Source organism: Entelurus aequoreus, linkage group LG06 (genome assembly GCF_033978785.1).
Source record: "Entelurus aequoreus isolate RoL-2023_Sb linkage group LG06, RoL_Eaeq_v1.1, whole genome shotgun sequence".
In the NCBI taxonomy this organism is placed as follows: Eukaryota; Metazoa; Chordata; class Actinopteri; order Syngnathiformes; family Syngnathidae; genus Entelurus; species Entelurus aequoreus.
In genome coordinates this window covers 29,726,597-29,748,407 of record NC_084736.1, presented here as the reverse complement: position 1 = coordinate 29,748,407, position 21,811 = coordinate 29,726,597, and the positions used below count along the sequence as shown (strand labels likewise).

The following is a 21,811-nucleotide window of genomic DNA, read 5'->3' as shown; positions in this document are numbered from 1 at the left end:
TTGTATTTCAAAACAAAATTCCAAATAAATTGACCAAAACATACACTGACCATTCAAGAGGATATATCTTTCTTTCTTTTTTACATAAATATACAGGTTTTTGGCAAAAATAACACATTATACATATTTTTATAAAGAGCGGTAACCGTTAAACCATACTACTGTAGAGACATCATATACAGGAGCAAAACAATACAAAAACTACATTACCCATGATGCAGTTCGTTAAGTAAAACAGGAAGCTTAAATCGAGTCCCGATTCAAATCTCAAATATACAACCTTGGCGACTACTCCAGAACACGGTTTATGTGTGTGAATTTTAAACCGCTTCTTTTGTTTAAGTTGACCGTTTTTTCAATGTCGAACGCAGTGGGCACTGCGTTCGACATACAAATACAAGACGACATAGTTGGCGTGATCACCATTGGAGACGAGAGACGCCTCTTCGGATTGATGTTAAAGCAGCTATTAAGCTAGCTGCTACTGTAATGGTAAACACACTTACTCATTGTCTCTTTTATTAGAATCATTTAACTATATATTATATTATATGTTTTAATTCAGGCCACTAAGCCGAAGGGGAAACTGTCTAAAAGTAAGTCCCTCCCGTTACATCAATGTTACTCACACATTTTAATATCTTTACCACCCATCCCTGTTATTGAATTATCTTGCTAGTCGTACACAACAATAATACATAACATTTATTGTCAGAATAATTTTCATAAAAATGTTTTATATCGGTCGATAATTATTGATATATTTATGATCTATCGAAAATTAGTACCAGGAGAAAATATTACATTTAAATATGTGTATTTAAATGCAACCTACCTCATCTATCAAGGCAGAAAGGAAAGAAAACATCAACACTAACACTTAACAGTAAGCTCTTAAAATGATGGCGCAAAAATAAAGAGTATGTGAGAGATGCTTAATAAAGTGTAACAGAATAGTGCGAAGTCTGAAAATGTAAACGTAGAGAAACTATTTTCTGCAGGTTTAGTGGCAAGAAGTTACAGCAGTGCTCTAAAGGGTGAGCGTGGCTAAGGCAGTGTGGTATTAGCGGTCTCGGTGGGGACGAGCGCCTCGCATTATTTACAGACCACATCGGTCTGATTATATGGTCTGTATGAACAAAAAACTGCCATACTGTCGATTAGTGATGTGCGGATCGATACCACCAATACCAAATCTGCATGCGCTAACATCAAAATATTGATACCTTTGATACTGTAGTTCAAGAGTGTCCAATTTTTTTACACCAAGAAAAGTCAGAGTATGCGAGCCTATATTGATCCATCCATCCATCCATTTTCTACCGCTTATTCCGTTCGGGGTCGCGGGGGGCACTGGAGCCTATCCCAGCTGCATTCGGGCGTAAGGCGGGGTACACCCTGGACAAGTCGCCACCTCATCGCAGGGCCAACACAGATAGACAGACAACATTCACACTCACATTCACACACTAGGGCCAATTTAGTGTTGCCAATCAACCTATCCCCAGGTGCATGTCTTTGGAGGTGGGAGGAAGCCGGAGTACCTGGAGGGAACCCACGCAGTCACGGGGAGGACATGCAAACTCCACACAGAAAGATCCCGAGCCCGGGATTGAACTCACGACTACTCAGGACCTTCGTATTGTGAGGCAGATGCACTAACCCCTCTTCCACCGTGCTGCCATATTGTTGTTTTTTTTGTTTGTTTTTTAAATGCTAAAAACAAATATTGTGTCAGCTATATACTATAGGTGACCAAGTATGTTATTATTAATTATTAGTTAGAAAAAAATCAGCTTTTTCTCATTTTTTTGCTATTTTTTTCTTACATTTTTACTATTGTTTTTTTCCACATATAAGAACAGAATAAAAATAATAATACGATTACCGTAACTGCATTACCTACTGTGTCAAAAATGTTGCCTGCATGAAAATATTAATGTTTATGTCTATTATGGTTGTTGTAATTTTTCTAATTAATTCATAAGTTAGTATTTTTTTATTTTCTAATTAACTAACTAAACTTTGTTTAGTTCCATCGGGTTGGGGGAATTTTGATATTTGTTTTTATTTTTTAGAGAAATGATCCACGTATTTTAAGACAAAATATGTTATAGGTGATTAGGTATGTTATTATTAATTATTAGTTTAAAAAATTCTGCCTTTTCTCATTACATTCTGACTTTTTGCTCTTTTTTCTGACATTTTTACTGTTGTTTTTTTTGTTTGTTTTTTAAAGAAATGTTATTTGAAAATACACACATTTTTAATTTTTAGCAGACCCAAGTATCGGATCGGTATTGCCGACACCAGCCTGAATTTTACTTGGTATCGGATCGGAAACAAAAATCAGTGCTATCGCACATCACTACTGTTGAGTTGAATTTTCCTCTTTTATTCACAATTTCTACATTTTGGCATCGGTTACCAAAGAGCGGGTGACTTTTGTTCTTGCAACCAAACTTGCTTCGCAACTTCCGGTTTCCTCCGAAGAATAAGAAAAAAATTGGCCAATGCATTTTTTGATATCGATTACGTTTCTATCGCGATAAATAATGATAGTGTTTTTTAGCCCAGGCCTAGTTCAAGACTAAAGGTTAAAACCCCTTCTTTAGCGTAACAGTATAAAGAGCTCCAACCTTGTGTCAAAGATGATCTTTCTGCTCCCAAGGCTCACTCGGAGATGACAATATTTTCGGCAGCTCATTTGATGATGACAGTAAGTGATATCAATTTTGGGAATGAAACAGTATGATTCTGCTGTTCTTAATATTCTACCAATTTTCTCAACAGTACTGCCGGTAAGAAAGAAATCAGGACGTGGTGGATTACTACACGGGTAAGTTTGATACATTACTACATACATGACACTTGATGTTTATGTGCAGATTACGTGATTTAAAGGGGAACTGCACTTTTTTGTGGGGAATTTTACCCATTGTTCACAATCAATATGAAAGACAAGAAGATAAATGTTTATTTTTGCATTCTAACATGTAAAAATCGTCTCATTCTCGCAATGCAGCTAATGGTAGCAATCAAGTCTACCTCGAAATCACTTTAAAAATTATTTAGAAAACTGTCAACAATACTTAATTTACGGTCTGTAACCTGTGTAATAACCAAGCTGTGGCTACATTGTTATTGTTAGAGTGAACACTCAGGAACTCTTTTAGTGTAGCGTAGTAACACATCGGCGTACTACGGTATTAGCCATAACAGCTAGCTACGGCAAGAGATAAGCTTGCTTCTACATCAACCTGTTTGAGTTTGTAATGCACAACACAATGCGATAAGACACCAATTTGTACTGACTGAAAAACATGAACAATCATATTACAGTATCTGTAAAGTATTATTTCATGTTTTGTATCATATATCATGATTAATATAAAGTGTGACTCACACGGTGGACAATTGTCTGTTTGGTCCAGCTGTCCGGGGACATTTTTTTCCAGTTTATTTGGGTAAGCACTCCATTTATGTTGAAATAGCTTGGCTTCAAATTCCACATTTATAACGCCAAAGTCACTTTCACCTCACTCTCTCGGCTTCCGTCTGCTCCAACGTCTCACTCTTCCTTCGTGTTCGCTTCCAGAAGCAGTAGTTCATCTTCAATATATTCAGCTTAAAAAAGATACGGTTGTCAATCTCCAGTTGTCCAAAAATAGTTGTCTTTGTTGTTTGTTACCAAGTCTGCCATGAGTCATACCAAAGACTATAAAAATGGGACCCATTACCTCCCTGCTTGGCACTCAGCATCAAGGGTTGGAATTGGGGGTTGAATCACTAAAAATTATTCCCGGGCGCGGCCACAGCTGCTGCTCACTGCTCCCCTCACCTCACAGGGGGTGATCTAGGGTGATGGGTCAAATGCAGAGAATAATTTTGCCACACCTAGTGTGTGTGTGACAATCATGGCAGTGGCGTGCAGTCACTAGAGGCATGGGAGGCACGGCCTCACCTACCATCATGGAAAGAAAAAAAAGTAAAAAGAAAAAAAAAAACATTAAATTGTTATATGTATCCAGTGATTATACTAAAGTTATTTTCCATTTACCGTATTTTCCGCACCATAAGCCGCACCTAAAAACCACAATTTTTCTCAAAAGCAGACAGTGCGGCTAATAACCCGGTGCGCCTTATATATGGATTAATATTCATATTTATTTTCATAAAGTTTAGGTCTCGCAACTACGGTAAACAGCCGCCATCTTTTTTCCCCGTAAAAGAGGAAGCGCTTCTTCTTCTACAGTAAGCAACCGCCCCCATAGAAGTGGAAGCGCTTCTTCTTCTACTGTAAGCAACCGCCAAGGTGAGCACCCGCCCCCGTAGAAGAAGAAGCGCGCGGATATTACGTTTCATTTCATTTGTGTGTATCTGTAAAGACAACAAAATGTCTCCTACTAAGAGACACGCGTACAAGGTTCCACAGACTTTTGATATTCATGTGAACCGCACTGTGGATACAACGGGAGCACGTACGGTGAATATTCGTACCACAGGGAATGAGAAGTCGTCCTACTGTGATTCTGGCTCGCCATGCTAACGTTCAGAAACTTCCACCCACGGTGATATTCAAAAGGAAGACCTTGCCAAAAGAGAACTTTCCAGCCGGCGTCATCATAAAAGCTAACTCGAAGGGATGGATGGATGAAGAAAAGATGAGCGAGTGGTTGATAGACGTTTACGCGAAGACACCGGGTGACTTTTTTCACGCAGCGCCGTTCCTGTTGATCTACGACTGCATGCGCGTCCACATCATCGATGGTGTCAAAAAACAAGTGAAGCACACCGAAGAAGAATAATTCGAGGGATTTGTGGATGAGTAATAACTTCAGAAAGTGAGCTTTAAATGTTTATTTTGTGTGTTGTGTGACACTAACGTATGAGCAACGTTGAGTTATTGATGTTGCTATTGCTCTGCGCTATTTTGAGTGTTACTATTTTTGTGATTGCACATTTGCACATTACATTTTGGGAGTGAACAGAGTTGTTAGAACGCTGGTTTGTAATATATTATTAAAGTTTGACTGACCTATCTGACTGTTTTGTTGACATTCCCTTTAGCGTAGCGTAGGTGCGGCTAATAGCACGGGGCGGCTAATAGGTAAACAAAGTTTTGAAATATTCCGTTCATTAAACGTGCGGCTAATAACACGGGGCGCCTTATGGTGCGGAAAATACGGTAACTTCAGCAGTTTTAGATTATTTTTATTTTTATTTTCACATTTGCCGTTCAAATACTGAGAAGAGACGGTGCGGTGTCAGCAGCCAGTTGAGGCACGTCACTGCGTTGTGCCTCGCCCTCAACATGGATTGTGCGCAATGACTCGGCTAACTGCTGGCCTGCTGTGCAGTGAGACCGTATTGCTGTATGAATTATATTATACATTTCCATAGTTTAGTTAGCTGAGGTATATAATGTACAGTGTATTTTGTCAACAACTGTATGTGTGTAACGTATTTTTAGTGCTGAGCGATCATAAAACTGCTGCCAAGACACACTGTGTGAGGCTCGTCTCATAACCCCGCCTCCTGGTGCCGGTTAACACTCCCGCCGCAGAATGCATCGCCCGACGGGAGCGCCACACCAACCAAAGCCCACACCCAAACCCTCCACGTGCAAGACCGAATCCACCCAAAAAAAGTCACTTAACAAGAAGCCAAAAAGTGCAAAAACAACAATGCTCGCGCGGCGCGCCGGAGGAGCCGTGAACAGGGACACAACATTAGGTACACCTGCAGAATGCAGCGCGGATTTCATATTTCATTCATTCACAACGCTCCCGCATTTATAAGTAAAGGTAAGACCATAATAACGTTTTTTTAATTAAATGTGCTTTATTGTGTGCTACAGTTTGTAAGTGTAAAGTTAAAGTTTACACTTTAAGGTGGCAGCTCTCTGAGCTGCCACCTTACCGTGGTAGAGGAGTTTGCGTGTCCCAATGATCCTAGGAGCTATGTTGTCCGGGGACTTTATGCCCCCTGGTAGGGTCTCCCAAGACAAACTGGTCCTAGGTGAGGGATCAGACAAAGAGCAGCTCGAAGACTTCTATGGGAATGAAACAACAAAGACTCAGATTTCCCACGCCCGGACGCGGGTCACCGGGGCCCCCCTCTGGAGCCAGGCCCGGAGTTGGGGCACGATGGCGAGCGCCTGGTGGCCGGGCCTGCCCCCATGGGACCCGGCCGGGCACAGCCCGAAGAGGCAACGTGGGTCACCCCTCCAATGGGCTCACCACTCATGGGAGGGGCCGTAGAGGTCGGGTGCATTGTGAGCTGGGCGGCAGCCGAAGGCAGGGCACTTGGCGGTCCGATCCTCGGCTACAGAAGCTAGCTCTTGGGACGTGGAACGTCACCTCGCTGGGGGGGAAGGAGCCTGTGCTAGTGCGCGAGGTAGAGAAGTTCCGGCTAGACATAATCGGACTCACTTCGACGCACAGCAAGGGCTCTGGAACCAGTTCTCTCGAGAGGGGCTGGACTCTCTTCTACTCTGGCGTTGCCGGCAGTGAGAGGCGACGGGCTGGGGTGGCAATTCTTGTTGCCCCCCGGCTCAGAGCCTGCATGTTGGAGTTCAACCCGGTGGACGAGAGGGTAGCTTCCCTCCGCCTTCGGGTGGGGAAAGCTACCCTCTCGTCCAAACCGCAGCTCAGAGTACCCACCCTTTTTGGATTCACTCGAGGGAGTACTTGAGAGTGCTCCCCCGGGTGATTCCCTCGTTCTACTGGGGGACTTCAACGCTCATGTTGGCAGCGACAGTGAAACCTGGAGAGGCGTGATTGGGAAGAATGGCCGACCGGATCTGAACCCGAGCGGTGTTTTGTTATTGGACTTTTGTGCCCGTCACAGATTGTCCATAACGAACACCATGTTCAAACATAAGGGTGTCCATATGTGCACTTGGCACCAGGACACCGTAGGCCGCAGTTCCATGATCGACTTTGTAGTTGTGTCGTCGGATTTGCGGCCTCATGTTTTGGACACTCGGGTGAAGAGAGGGGCGGAGCTTTCTACCGATCACCCCCTGGTGGTGAGTTGGCTGCGATGGTGGGGGAGGATGCCGGACAGACCTGGCAGGCCCAAACGCATTGTGAGGGTTTGCTGGGAACGTCTGGCAGAGTCTCCTGTCAGAGAGAGTTTCAATTCCCACCTCCGGAAGAACTTTGAACATGTCACGAGGGAGGTGCTGGACATTGAGTCTGAATGGACCATGTTCCGCGCCTCCATTGTCGAGGCGGCTGATTGGAGCTGTGGCCGCAAGGCAGTTGGTGCCTGTCGTGGCGGTAATCCTAGAACCTGTTGGTGGACACCGGCGGTGAGGGATGCCATCAAGCTGAAGAAGGAGTCCTATCAGGTTCTTTTGGCTCATAGGACTCCTGAGGCAGCGGACAGGTACCGACAGGCCAAGCAGTGTGCGGCTTCAGCGGTCGCGTAGGCAAAAACTCGGACATGGGAGGAGTTCGGGGAAGCCATGGAAAACGACTTCCGGGCGGCTTCGAAGCGATTCTGGACCACCATCCGCCGCCTCAGGAAGGGGAAGCAGTGCACTATCAACACCGTGTATGGTGAGGATGGTGTTCTGCTGACCTCGACTGCGGATGTTGTGGATCGGTGGAGGGAATACTTCGAAGACCTCCTCAATCCCACCAACACGTCTTCCTATGAAGAAGCAGTGCCTGGGGAATCTGTGGTGGGCTCTTCTATTTCTGGGGCTGAGGTTACCGAGGTAGTTAAAAAGCTCCTCGGTGGCAAGGCCCCGGGGGTGGATGAGATCCGCCCGGAGTTCCTTAAGGCTCTGGATGCTGTGGGGCTGTCTTGGTTGACAAGACTCTGCAGCATCGCGTGGACATCGGGGGCGGTACTTCTGGATTGGCAGACCGGGGTGGTGGTTCCTCTCTTTAAGAAGGGGAACCGGAGGGTGTGTTCTAACTATTGTGGGATCACACTCCTCAGCCTTCCCGGTAAGGTCTATTCGGGTGTACTGGAGAGGAGGCTACGCCGGATAGTTGAACCTCGGATTCAGGAGGAACAGTGTGGTTTTCGTCCTGGTCGTGGAACTGTGGACCAGCTCTATACTCTCGGCAGGGTCCTTGAGGGTGCATGGGAGTTTGCCCAACCAGTCTACATGTGTTTTGTGGACTTGGAGAAGGCATTCGACCGTGTCCCTCGGGAAGTCTTGTGGAGAGTGCTCAGAGAGTATGGGGTATCGGACTGCCTGATTGTGGCGGTCCGCTCCCTGTATGATCAGTGCCAGAGTTTGGTCCGCATTGCCGGCAGTAAGTCGGACACGTTTCCAGTGAGGGTTGGACTCCGCCAAGGCTGCCCTTTGTCACCGATTCTGTTCATAACTTTTATGGACAGAATTTCTAGGCGCAGTCAAGGCGTTGAGGGGATCTGGTTTGGTGGCTGCAGGATTAGGTCTCTGCTTTTTGCAGATGATGTGGTCCTGATGGCTTCATCCGGCCAGGATCTTCAGCTCTCACTGGATCGGTTCGCAGCTGAGTGTGAAGCGACTGGGATGAGAATCAGCACCTCCAAATCCGAGTCCATGGTTCTCGCCCGGAAAAGGGTGGAGTGCCATCTCCGGGTTGCGGAGGAGACCCTGCCACAAGTGGAGGAGTTCAAGTACCTCGGAGTCTTGTTCACGAGTGAGGGAAGAGTGGATCGTGAGATCGACAGGGTGCGGCGTCTTCAGTAATGCGGACGCTGTATCGTTCCGTTGTGGTGAAGAAGGAGCTGAGCCGGAAGGCAAAGCTCTCAATTTACCGGTCGATCTACGTTCCCATCCTCACCTATGGTCATGAGCTTTGGGTTATGACCGAAAGGACAAGATCACGGGTACAAGCGGCCGAAATGAGTGGTGGCGGGGCTCTCCCTTAGAGATAGGGTGAGAAGCTCTGCCATCCGGGGGGAGCTCAAAGTAAAGCCGCTGCTCCTCCACATGGAGAGGAGCCAGATGAGGTGGTTCGGGCATCTGGTCAGGATGCCACCCGAACGCCTCCCTAGGGAGGTGTTTAGGGCCCGTCCGACCGGTAGGAGGCCACGGGGCAGACCCAGGACACGTTGGGAAGACTATGTCTCCCGGCTGGCCTGGGAACGCCTAGGGATCCCCCGGGAAGAGCTAGACGAAGTGGCTGGGGAGAGGGAAGTCTGGGCTTCCCTGCTTAGGCTGCTGCCCCCGCGACCCGACCTCGGATAAGCGGAAGAAGATGGATGGATGGAAAGTTAAAGTTAGTTTAAAGTACCAATGATTGTCACACACACACTAGGTGTGGTGAAATTTGTACTCTGCATTTGACCCATCCCCTTGTTCACCCCCTGGGAGGTGAGGGGAGCAGTGGGCAGCAGCGGCGCCGTGCCTGGGAATAATTTTTGGTGATTTAACCCCCAATTCCAACCCTTGATGCTGAGTGCCAAGCAGGGAAGAATGCTGGTATGAGCTTTTAAACATAACCCGTTAACTGCTGCCAATCAAATTGTGAATAAGATACTCTTTAGGGTTCATATGTTTGTAAATCTGACTGTGATAAAGTCAGTGCCTCACCTGACATGAACGTCACCGCACGCCACTGAATCATGTCTACTTTAACTTTTAATTAGAAGACACACTCGCATTTTTTTACGGGTGCAGGAAATGGAACTACGTTCGCGGAGGAAGTCAGTTCCGGCAATGATTAAAATGTCCAAAATAAGGTAAATATTGTACGTATTACATATTGTTATGAAGGTGTCTGTTACTACATTCTACAGCAGGGGTCACCAACCTTTTTGAAACCAAGAGCTACTTCTTGGGTACTGATTAATGCGAAGGGCTACCAGTTTGATACACACTTAAATAAATTGCCAGAAATAGACAATTTGCTCAATTTACCTTTAACTCTTATGTTATTATTAATAATTAATGATATTTACACTTAATTGAACGGTTTAAAAGAGGAGAAAACACGAAAAAAATGACAATTAAATTTAGAAACATAGTTTATCTTCAATTTCGACTCTTTAAAATTCAAAATTCAACCGAAAAAAAGAGGAGAAAAACTAGCTAATTCGAATCTTTTTGAAAAAATTTAAAAAAGAATTTATGGAACATCATTAGTAATTTTTCCTGATTAAGATTATTTTTAGAATTTTGATGACATGTTTTAAATAGGTTAAAAAACAATCTGCACTTTGTTAAAATATATAACAAATTGGACCAAGCTATATTTCTAACAAAGACAAATCATTATTTCTTCTAGATTTTCCAGAACAAAAATTTTAAAAGAAATTCAAAAGACTTTGAAATAAGATTTAAATTTGATTCTACAGATTTTCTAGATTTGCCAGAATATTTTTTTGTAATTTTAATCATAATACGTTTGAAGAAATATTTCACAAATATTCTTCGTCGAAAAAACAGGAGCTAAAATGAAGAATTAAATTAAAATGTATTTATTATTCTTTACAATAAAAAAAAAAAATTACTTGAACATTAATTTAAATTGTCAGGAAAGAAGAGGAAGGAATTTAAAAGGTAAAAAGGTACATGTGTTTGAAAATCCTAAAATCATTTTTATGGTTGTATTTTTTTCTCTAAAATTGTCTTTCTGAAAGTTATAAGAAGCAAAGTAAAAAAAATAATGAATTTATTTAAACAAGTGAAGACCAAGTCTTTAAAATATTTTCTTGGATTTTCAAATTCTATTTGAGTTTTGGCTCTCTTAGAATTAAAAATGTCGAGCAAAGCGAGACCAGCTTGCTAGTAAATAAATAACATTTAAAAAATAGAGGCAGCTCACTGGTAAGTGCTGCTATTTGAGCTATTTTTAGAACAGGCCAGCGGGCTACTCATCTGGTCCTTACGGGCTACCTGGTGCCCGCGGGCACCGCGTTGGTGACCCCTGTTCTACAGTATATGTATACTTGCAGTGTGTGTATTATACATATTACATATTGTTATGAAGGTGTCTGTTACTACATTATACAGTATATGTATACTTGCAGTGTGTATATTATACATATTACATATTGTTATTGCAGTGTGTATATTGTACATATTACATATTGTTATGAAGGTGTCTGTTACTACATTGTATATATACTTGCAGTGTGTATATAAAATGTTGATGGAGGGTTTTGAAGTTGTTTTAGAGGCTTTGAAGGCGCATCTTCCAAGCGTTTTTTATAATCTTTAAAATCCTTAAAAAAAGAAGAGTCTTCCTGTCTCTCATAATGTGAACGATAGGCAAAATTCCCCCCAAAAAGTGCAGACCCCCTTTAAGACCGTTTTTCCATCCAGATCGTCTGATGCTGACCACATCTTCAGTATGCTCGCAGAGGAGGTAAAGACTGTTGAAGGTGATATCAAGATATTTACATCAAAATTGATTCTCACTGTTGTTTTCTTCTTCGTTTAAGGATGCCGACATTACTGCAACAGTTGCCATTGACATACTGGGGAACATAAAGGTGTCCTTGGTTACCAAAATGTTATTTTCTTGTCTTTCTCCATGCTTTCTGATAACCTATTGTTTTGTTTTTATGTCTAATATTTGACCATGATGTGGATCAGCCAAAACAAAAACCTTCGGATAATGACGGCTTCATGCAAGAACTAGATATAGCGGCTGATGTAAAACCAGAGGAAGCAGGTAATGTTGCACTAAACAAATGATCAGCTTTATATTTCTGTAAAGTCCTGAAGTATTTTATAGTGATTTATTTTTTTAATGATTTTGTCTTCATACACGATCCCAATGGATTGCACACCAGGTTGTTTTTTTGCTTGTATTTTAGTCAAGTCATTTACAAAAGGTAAACATGCTAGGCTTGAGGCTACTAGGAGCTTGCAGCTACACAACAGCTAAGCAAACAATAGCACAAAAGCTAGACCAGCGTTTCTCAAAGTGTGGGGCGCGCCCCACTGGTGGGGAATAGAGACATGACAGGTGGGGCGCGAGGAACGGGAGGAAATTTCACTTTACATTTTTTTTTTTTTTTTTTTTATATTCTTAGATTTTTTTTTTTACTATGCTTTCATTTTCTATACACACTGTAAATCACTTTGTGATTCTGTCTGTGAAATCCGCTATATAAATAAATGTAAATTACTTATTTTTCCTGTAGGCTTTAAATTTCTAGGTAGGAGCGAAAGTTTGACAGACATAGCAACAGTAACTAATGGCTAAGCGGAAGTTTTGTGAATGGCGAGTCACTGTGCGAGGATTTGCTGTTTTGCAAATACATAAAAAATAGAGCCACTGCTGATGAGCTGTTCAAGATAATGGACAGTTTCCTCAAAGAACACAACCTTAAATGGGAAAACTGTGTGGGCTTTTGCTCTGATGGCGCACAGACCATGGCAGGGTAAAAAAACGGGCTGCAGGCTCTAATAAAGAGGGTTGCGCCAAATGCGCATTGGACACACTGTGTCATTCACCGGGAAGCACTCGCGTCAAGGCAGCTCAGCCCCGAACTCAATGAGGTTTTAACAGTGGCAGTGTCAAGCCTGCAACCCCGATTTGTGCAGTGCAAAACAGGCTCATTGCAGCCACTAATGCTGGAGTACTGTAAAACTCATGTTCACTTTTCCTGTCTTGCCAAAATGCATAGCTCCTCCTTTTTTTTTGCAAAGATTGCAAAGTGGCACTTTTATTTTATTTATTATTGAACTTGATGCAAGTTATTTGATTTATTATTGAACTTGATGCAAGTTATAACACTTTTATTTGATTTATTATTGAACTTGATGCAAGTTATAACAATTTTTTGATTTATTATTGAACTTGATGCAAGTTATAACACTTTTTTTGATTTATTATTGAACTTGATGCAAGTTATAACACTTTTGTTTTATTTATTATTGAACTTGATGCAAGTTATTTGATTTATTATTGAACTTGATGCAAGTTATTTGATTTATTATTGAACTTGATGCAAGTTATACCACAGCTGCACAGTTATTTTATTTATTATTGAACTTGATGCAAGTTATACCACAGCTGCACAGTTATTTTATTTATTATTGAACTTGATGTTATTTTATGTTATTGAGTTTGAATGTATACAACTTGATGTTACTTGATGTTCAATAAATTTGAAAATGTTAAGCTTGGCATTAGCGTTCTGTTGGGGCGATGGGGGCAGGTGGGGCTTGAAAACTCCCCCTTGTCCAAAGTGGGGGATGACAAAAAAAGTTTGAGAACCACTGAGCTAGACATACTGTTTGATAAGTGTCCTCAATTGAACACTATTGCAGTGTAAAACAACACATTTGTCAATATGAACAAGTAGCAAATAATTATAGTTGCTTATTACTTACACATACCAAGTCTCCAAGGCAGTAGCAGTATATTGGAAAGTATCCAGTAACAAATGTGTCCGCATCATTCAACTTATTGCATTATAAGCTTAATTTAATGAATTATTGTGCAGGAAAAAAAAATACCATTCCACTTTATAACTTCTTCTAAAATAATATAATAAATAAAATATAAAAAATAAATTAAATAAAATTTAAAAAAATAAATAAATAAAGACAGCATATATCCATTTCAGGCAGTTGATAGTACATAGGTTACTATTTTTCATACCTACCATTGTTCTCTGTTTGGCTCATTTCACTTAATCAAACCTTTTCCAACATTCCACTCTACATAATAATAAAAGTATGTATGATTCCTGCTTGGATCCATGTCAGTATCAACGTATTGTCAAAGCTCAAATATCAGTATCAGGACACCTCTAATATCGGTAGCGTAATTGATACTCTGCAAGTGTGGCAGTGCGATAGTATGTTGTGTGAACCTCTCTCCCAGATATCTAAAGAACTACGCTGGACGTGGCAGAAATGCCCAAAGTTTGGCTTGTTGTTTCATTTTGTTTAGAGAAAGAGTGGTCACCAAATATAATACTGACCTCTTTTAAGCTGCACAATCATTGATGGACACTGGGAAAAAAAACTCAGTAGATTTTACGGTAAAAACCTGGCAGCTCAGTAGCCGAAATCTACCATTTTTCCATTTACTGTAACACAGTAAAAACAAGGAACGTAGATCTTGCAGCTCTGTCACCAGAAAACAACAGTGGTATCGTGTTTTTTAATTTACAGTAATGCACTGTAAAAAATGGCCTTAGACTTTACAGTAAAAAACTGGCAGCTCAGTCAGCAGAATTTTACCCTAAAAAACAACAGGGATACGTTTTTTCAATTTACAGTAATTTGGTGTAAAAAAATATTCTGGTGACTAGGCTGCCATTTTTTCCCCTGGAAAATCTATAGACTTTTTTTATAAACCTGACGGTACCTACTGCTTTATATCATGACGGTTTGAGGCTAAATAAATTCCTCACTTGTGGTACTGTTGCGGGGTGAAAATTGTTATTTGGCCAACATTTGTCACGTTGGAGGCAAAAAGTTTAGACACCCCTGGCTTAAGGTTTTTAGCTCATCGGCGAGTGCTGCTCAACCTAAATAACTCTTAAGGTTCCCATTTCAAGCTAATGGATACCACAGTGACTGTAGCACCCATCAAACATCTGCTAAATACTCAACACCTGAATAAACTCCACTCATCATGTATTTACTTATTTAATATTGTAGTAACAAAGGCCTGGCCAGTAAAGTTTTGAGTCAATTGTCCAAACACTTGTCAGTATTTGAATAATACTTACATTTTGCCCCTAAAAATTAAAATGAACCCTCTTATATCCAAGCATGTGATTAGTTGTGATGGTCTATAAATGCAAAACTGTCATTTTGAACCGTTCAATATAGCTCGCCCAAATTGTAGTTTTTTCTGCAAGCATTGACTTGATTGTCTTCCCTTACTTCACCATAGATAAAGCCACCACAGGGGGGAAGAAGATAACCCCGTCTGCAGCACGGACCAAGAAGTTCAGCTTCTCGGGTGAGTGCGCAGATTGTTTCCTTCTCTGGGCTCAGCATGTGACTCATCTGAATGGGTAGACCTCCATATAGTATACGTCAGAGATTACAGTTGTCCCGATACCGATATCAGTAGAGAATATGTAATGACTTTTGGTACAGAAAGTATTTTGCTTTATTCATAATTTAAATATTTTTTTCCACTTTGTGTTCTATATTTTATATGCGATTTCCAGTTAATTTTATTTATAGAGCCACCAATTTGTTTACATTCAGGAGCGCTTGCTTGCTGCTAGCGGTGAGCTATTGTATCCTCCTACAGTGTGTAGTGAAGCATGTTTAGCTATTTCTCGTCCTGCAGGGATGATACCTGTAAGAAACTTACTTTATTTGTCGCCATGGAGGCGATAATTAGTGAGTAGCGAAAACACTGTAGCTGGATGTTAGACACTAGCTAAATAGCTAGCAAGGACTCTGCAGTGCATTGAGAAAGCTTTTATTATCTTGTCACCGTCAAATTTGCCAGGCATCAACATGCATTATCGCAATATAACGATAGTAATAAAAACTCTATCTATGTACAAATTTATATTATTTATATCTCCCAATCTAACATGTTTTAAAGCACCACTCTGGTGCTTCAGTGTTTATAGCTTCACCTTTATCGTTAGTTTTTAAGCCAAATTATGTCCATTCTCCCTTTTCTGTCTCAATAGTGTTTCCGCTTATAAGTGCTTTCTGTGTGTGTTGACTCACATGCACTTCGGCTCATATTACCAGCAGTGTTATCATGGTACCGGTATTTATTTTAATTCATTAGCATTGGTAAATCGTACAACCCGACTAGAGATGTAACAATTACCAGTATTGATAACAAACCGCGGTTAGTAATGATAAATAAATAATGACAAATGGGTTATACTCGCTTTTCTACCTTCAAGGTACTCAAAGCGCTTTGACAGTATTTCCACATTCACCCATTCACACACACATTCACACACAGATGGCGGGAGCTGCCATGCAAGGCGCTAACCAGCAGCCATCAGGAGCAAGGGTGAAGTGTCTTGCCCAAGGACACAACGGACGTGACTAGGATGGTAGAAGGTGGGGATTGAACCCCAGTAACCAGCAACCCTCCGATTGCTGGCACGGCCACTCTATCAACTTCGCCACGCCGTCCCTGTTTCAAATTAATATTGTGAAATCGTAATTGTTAACCGCTATTCCATAAACTCCCAGATCTGGTGGTAAGGGCTCCTGCTGGCCCCACTATGGACTGGACTTTCGCTGATGTGTTGGATCCACTGTGGACTGGACTTTCACAATATTATGTCAGACCCACTCGACATCCATTGCTTTCGGTCTCCCCTAGAGGGGGGGGGGGGGGTTACCCACATATGCGGTCCTCTCCAAGGTTTCTCATAGTCATTCACATTGAAGTCCCACTGGGGTGAGTTTTCCTTGCCCGTATGTGGGCTCTGTACCGAGGATGTCGTTGTGGCTTGTACAGCCCTTTGAGACACTTGTGATTTAGGGCTATATAAATAAACATTGATTGATTGATTGATTTAGCACGCTGATCGCTATCCAGCAGCTAGCGCTGTTCATTGGTAGCTAGCACTGCTAATTGCTAATAGCACGCTAATAAATGCTAAGTCTTGCAATATATGGAAACATTAAGAATAAAAAGTATTTTAAGACACATTGTTATTTTCCCCTTACAGAAGTCATACCACAATCTGAACTTATACAAACACATTACTGTCTAAAAAACTAATATATTCAATTGTGCACATTACATGCTGAAAAGAGATGACATATAAAGATATAAATTGTTTGACAGGTTTGTTTTATTCTTTTTTTAAATAAAACATGTTTTTTTTTAAATCACATTAAACAATAATTTCTTTTAATCAGGCTTTTAAGGCATCATGTTGTTTTTTGTGCTATTTTCTATTTTTTTTATTGCTATTATTACTACTATTTTTTTTCTCAATGTTATGTTTTGTTTTTTGTACGTCACTTCCCATCCTTGTCCGGGAAGTCCCACCCCCCCAGTCAAAGTTATTTGCTAATTGCTAGAGCCTCTAGTGCAGGGGTCCCCACCCCAGACCGGTCCGTGGCGCATTTGCTACCAGGCCGTACAGCATTATTAATTGTGTGAATGCTCTAAAGCATTCACACAATTAATATGGTTTTCTATACCAAAGTGTGTCTATTTTTTATTCAACTTCTTCTTCTTCTTCTCCAGATTTTGGCGCGCTCTACCTTCCACTTTTTTCATCCGATTCAAACTATTCCAATCGCGGGCTTTCCCTTGACAAATTCCCTGAATTGCAGATTTTCAGGGACATTTTTCCCATTAAAAATTGATTGGCCATTTTTCAAACTTCCACCATTTCCACATTTTTCAACCGATTCAAACCATTCAATCTTCAACATATTTCACTTATCCTGGACATTGAAATGATAATTTTTTAAAATTAAAAAAAAATTCCAGGAATTCCTAGAACTTTTTTGACCCTTTTTTCTGGCGACTACTCCTTCCACATTTTTTAACCGTTCCACCATTAAAACATTCCTCTTAATCAGGACAAAAAACTAAGTTGTTTTTCGAACTGGAAAAATTCCCAGTTTTCCCGAAATTCTAGGAATTCCTTAATACCATTTCTCAATTAAAAAGTTTACTACTTCAACATTTCTCGACCGATTTGGAAAAATTTCAACACCAACCATTTCAACTCATTTAGAACATACTTTTTTTTTTTTTTGCATTTTCCCAAAAATTCCCTCTCTTCCCGAAATCCCCAAATTTCCATGAAATTCCCATTGAAAAGAATGGGACATTTTTCAAACTCCCACTCAAACCGTTCCAACTTCAAAATATTCAGCCTGTTCTATAATTGTGTGCTTACGGAGCCCCTAAAGGTACATGGAGATCTCGCAAAAAGTGTTGCGAGATCTCGCAATACTTTTTGCGAAATCTCGCAAAAGTTTTTTTTTCCAATGTCAGTGAACCGGAAGTAAAACAGACACGGCGATGGTGAACCGGAAGTGAAACTGACATAGCAATGGTGAACCGGAAGTGAAACAGGCACAGCGATGGTGCACCGGAAGTGAAACAGGCACATTGATGGTGAACCGGAAGTGAAACAGACACGGCAATGGTGAACCGGAAGTGAAACAGACACAACGATGGTGAACCGGATGTGAAACAGACACAGCGATGGTGAACCGGAAGTGAAACAGACAGCGATGGTCAACCGGAAGTGAAACAGACACGGCAATGGTGAACCGGAAGTGAAGCAGACACGGCGATGGTGAACCGGAAGTGAATCAGACACAGCGATGGTGAACCGGCAATGAGACAAACACAGCGATGGTGAACCGGAAGTGAAACAGACACAGCGATGGTGAACCGGCAATGAGACAAACACAGCGATGGTGAACCGGAAGTGAAACAGACACAGCGATGGTAAACCGGAAGTGAAACAGACACAGCAATGGTGAACCGGAAGTGAAATAGACACATCGATGGTGAACCGGAAATTAAACAGACAGCGATAGTGAACCGGAAGTGAAACAAACACAGCGATGGAGGAGCGGGAGCATGCGGGAGCCTACCCATCATCTGTGCTACGACGAGAAAGCCCCCTCGCCCTGAGTATTCTTTTCAGATGTCTCTCACTTATGTCAAAGCCATGTCTCAGGCAAGAACGGATTTGTTGTCTTTATATGTTAGGCCAATACTAAAATAGAAATCAATAAACTTCTCTCACGGATGATGGGTAGGCTCCTCCATCGCTGTGTCTGTTTTACTTCCGGTTCACTGACATAGGAAAAAAAACTTTTGCGAGATCTCGCAAAAAGTATTGTGAGATCTCGCAAAACATTGTTTTCCCTCCATGTCCCTTTAGGGGCTCCGTATGTGCTCCCTTTCAAAAACTGTAAATAAAATCCCGGATTTCCAAGAATCCTCAGTTTTTAGGGACATTTTCCCCATTCCAAATGAATTATACATTTTTTGACACTTCCACAATTCCAACCTATTCAAACCATTCCACCTTCAACACATTCCACTCAGCCTGGACATTCAAACTAAGTCTTTCCCAAGTTCCACACCAAATTCCGGTTTTCCTGGAAATTCAAATGCTTCAACATTCAAAACATTCCAACATTCAAACTAGTCTTACATTCATACTTCATTCTGTCAGCATTGGAATTGGGGGTTAAATCACCAAAAATGATTCCCGGGCGCGGCCACCGCTGCTGCTCACTGCTCCCCTCACCTCCCAGGGGGTGATCAAGGGTGATGGGTCAAATGCAGAGAATAATAATAATAATAATAGTACTTTAACTTTTTTTTCTTTTACTTTATTGGAGCATTCACATGCAATTCCTTCAGGAATTGCCTCGTCTAGTTAATTCATAAACTACCGCATTTTCCCCGAATTAACTTTCATATTGTAGCCAAAGGCTAAATTTTTTTTGCTGTTTTTTATCTGCCACACGTAGAAAGCCGGTCCGTGAAAATAATGCTTACATTAAACTGGTTCCTGGTGGGAAAAAAGGTTGGAGAACCCTGCCGCATTAGGATTACCGGCCAGGGAGGGAAACAAGTTCATATAGATCACATTTACAAAGCACTATCTGTGGTTTCGTAATTTGTATTTACGACCCAACCTCCTTAATATTCCTTTGTCGTAGTGAATAATAATATCGGACCTCCATTAGTTTGTCTAACTCAGGGGTCACCAACGCGGTGCCCGCGGGCACCAGGTCGCCCGTAAGGACCAGATGAGTCGCCCGCGGGACTGTTCTAAAAAAAAATTGTTTTTTAAATTTAAAATTTTTTTTTTTTTTTTTTTTTAAATTAAATCTACATAGAAAAAACACAAGATACACTTTCAATCAGTGCATCAACACAAACAACCTCCCCCATGCACACTCATCCACACCCACTCACACAAAAGGGGTTATTTCTTTCTGCTACCAATATTCTGGTTCCCACAACATAGACAACACATCTGCAAGGGACACAGTCCCTGAAGCACACATGATTGTATAGGCTGCTGGTCCACTAACATTTTCATTAATTACTATTTTTTATGTAATTATTTTTATATTGTTTTACTTTCTTTTTTATCCAAGAAAATGTTTTTTATTTATTTATCTTATTTTATTTTATTTTTTAAAAAAGGGCCTTATCTTCAACAGACCAGGTTGTCAATGAAATTAGATTTGTTTAAAGGGTTTTTAAAACCAGGCCCAGTCCAGATAATGTCCAAGTCGGACTCAGCAACACACACCTTCATTTATGTACACAGAAAAAAATTAGGGAACACAACAGATTGCATATAATTAATAAACAAAATTACATTTTCAAAATAAGCATTTATGTACAGTCCAGATTATGTCCAGGTCACTCAAATTAGGGAACACAACAACAGATATCATATAATCTACAAACATAATTATACTTTCAAAATAAGCCTTTGAGGACTTCTCATCTTTTTTTTTATGTTTTTTGGCATCATTATCGTTTTCAACCATGTAACTTTCTAAAGTTAGAAAATACTGAATAAATGTTTTAAAGAAAGTAATACTAAGTGAATATCTGTTTTTGGCCTTAAAAATAAACATTTTACCGAGTACTATAATTAAATTGACTAAATCATCATTGTCAATGAACTCTCCTAAAATAACAGAAACCACATTAAGCTTCATAAACAAACCAATCCTTAAACACATTTTTTTAACTTCCACCCAAAACAAAGACACAATATGACAATACCAAAACAAATGCAGGGTGTATTCAGGCTCCTGACAACAAAATCGGCAATCATCTGACTCTGTCATATTCCATAATTTTAACATTTTCCCTGTGGGTAAGAAGTTATAAATAATTTTAATTTGAAAATAACGATTTTGCACATCGATAGTGGTTTTATAGATTAGTTTGAATATGGCATCCCATGGCAACGGGCAGTCAAAAAAGTCCTCCCATTTTCCATTGTGTTGTATGAGGCAGCCTTCAAAGATTTCTTTATTAAATAGAAATTATATATTTTTCTATTTATTATAGTTCCTTTTTGCCAACTACAATTTCTTATTAGAGGTTTACAAACTAATCATTTAGTAGTTCCATAATTAATTATTTGTTTCCATCTTTTCCCAATTACTCCAGTTAGTTGATAAAATGAAAAGCTTGAGCAAGCATCACCATACATAGCTCTAAATTCATCATACTTCATAATTTTAGGCAAGGCAAGGCAAGGCAACTTTATTTGTATAGCGCTTTTCATACACAAGGCAGACTCAAAGTGCTTCACAGACAACAAAGTGAAATGAAAGAAAATAAAAGCAAAATTAAAATGCAGACAATAAAAATAAAAACAGTGCAGACGTTAAAAGTTAAAAGATTAAAAGATTTAGCTGAAAGCTAAGGTGAACATAAAAGTCTTCAGTCTAGTTTTAAAAGTAGTGAGAGTTGGGGAGAGTCTGACATCTTCAGGAAGTTTATTCCAGCTATGTGTTGCATAGTGACTGAATGATGATCTCCCTTGATTTGAGTTTACTCTTGGAACCGCTAACAGATTGGTCTCAGAAGATCTTAGTGATCTAGAGGGCGTATATAGTGGGAGCATATCAGTGATATACTTGGGCCCTAGACCATGTAGTGATTTATATGTGAGCAGGAGGATTTTGAAATCTATTCTCTGATGTACAGGGAGCCAATGTAAGGATTTAAGAATTGGTGTAATGTGCTCACATTTTTTGGTCTTTGTTAGAACTCTAGCAGCAGCGTTCTGAACAAGCTGTAGCTGCCTGACAGTTTTTTTGGGAAGACCTGCAAGGAGACCATTACAATAGTCTAGCCTACTGGTAATAAAGGCATGTACAAGTTTTTCTAAGTCTTGAGCTGACATGAGCCCTCTAAGT

The 21,811-nt window shown here is 40.7% G+C and overlaps 1 protein-coding gene across 7 annotated transcripts in view; it reads left to right on the top strand.

Annotated features, from left to right (window-relative positions):
• The first annotated feature begins 247 nt into the window (after positions 1 to 247).
• The window catches only part of LOC133652104 (fas-binding factor 1 homolog), a 64,417-nt gene continuing 42,853 nt past the window's right edge, over positions 248 to 21,811 (top strand). For 4 of the 7 annotated variants that reach the window (XM_062050488.1, XM_062050487.1, XM_062050490.1 and 1 more), the window contains exons 1-8: positions 248 to 492; positions 566 to 596; positions 2,672 to 2,719; positions 2,794 to 2,839; positions 11,282 to 11,324; positions 11,401 to 11,451; positions 11,555 to 11,633; positions 14,823 to 14,891. In XM_062050488.1, coding sequence (XP_061906472.1) covers positions 490 to 492; positions 566 to 596; positions 2,672 to 2,719; positions 2,794 to 2,839; positions 11,282 to 11,324; positions 11,401 to 11,451; positions 11,555 to 11,633; positions 14,823 to 14,891 — 370 coding nt within the window. In that variant the 5' untranslated portion in view covers positions 248 to 489. Of the gene's footprint in view, positions 493 to 565; positions 597 to 1,508; positions 2,720 to 2,793; positions 2,840 to 11,281; positions 11,325 to 11,400; positions 11,452 to 11,554; positions 11,634 to 14,822; positions 14,892 to 21,811 lie in introns of all 7 variants that reach the window. The other 3 variants (XM_062050492.1, XM_062050491.1, XM_062050493.1) reach the window with 3 other exon arrangements.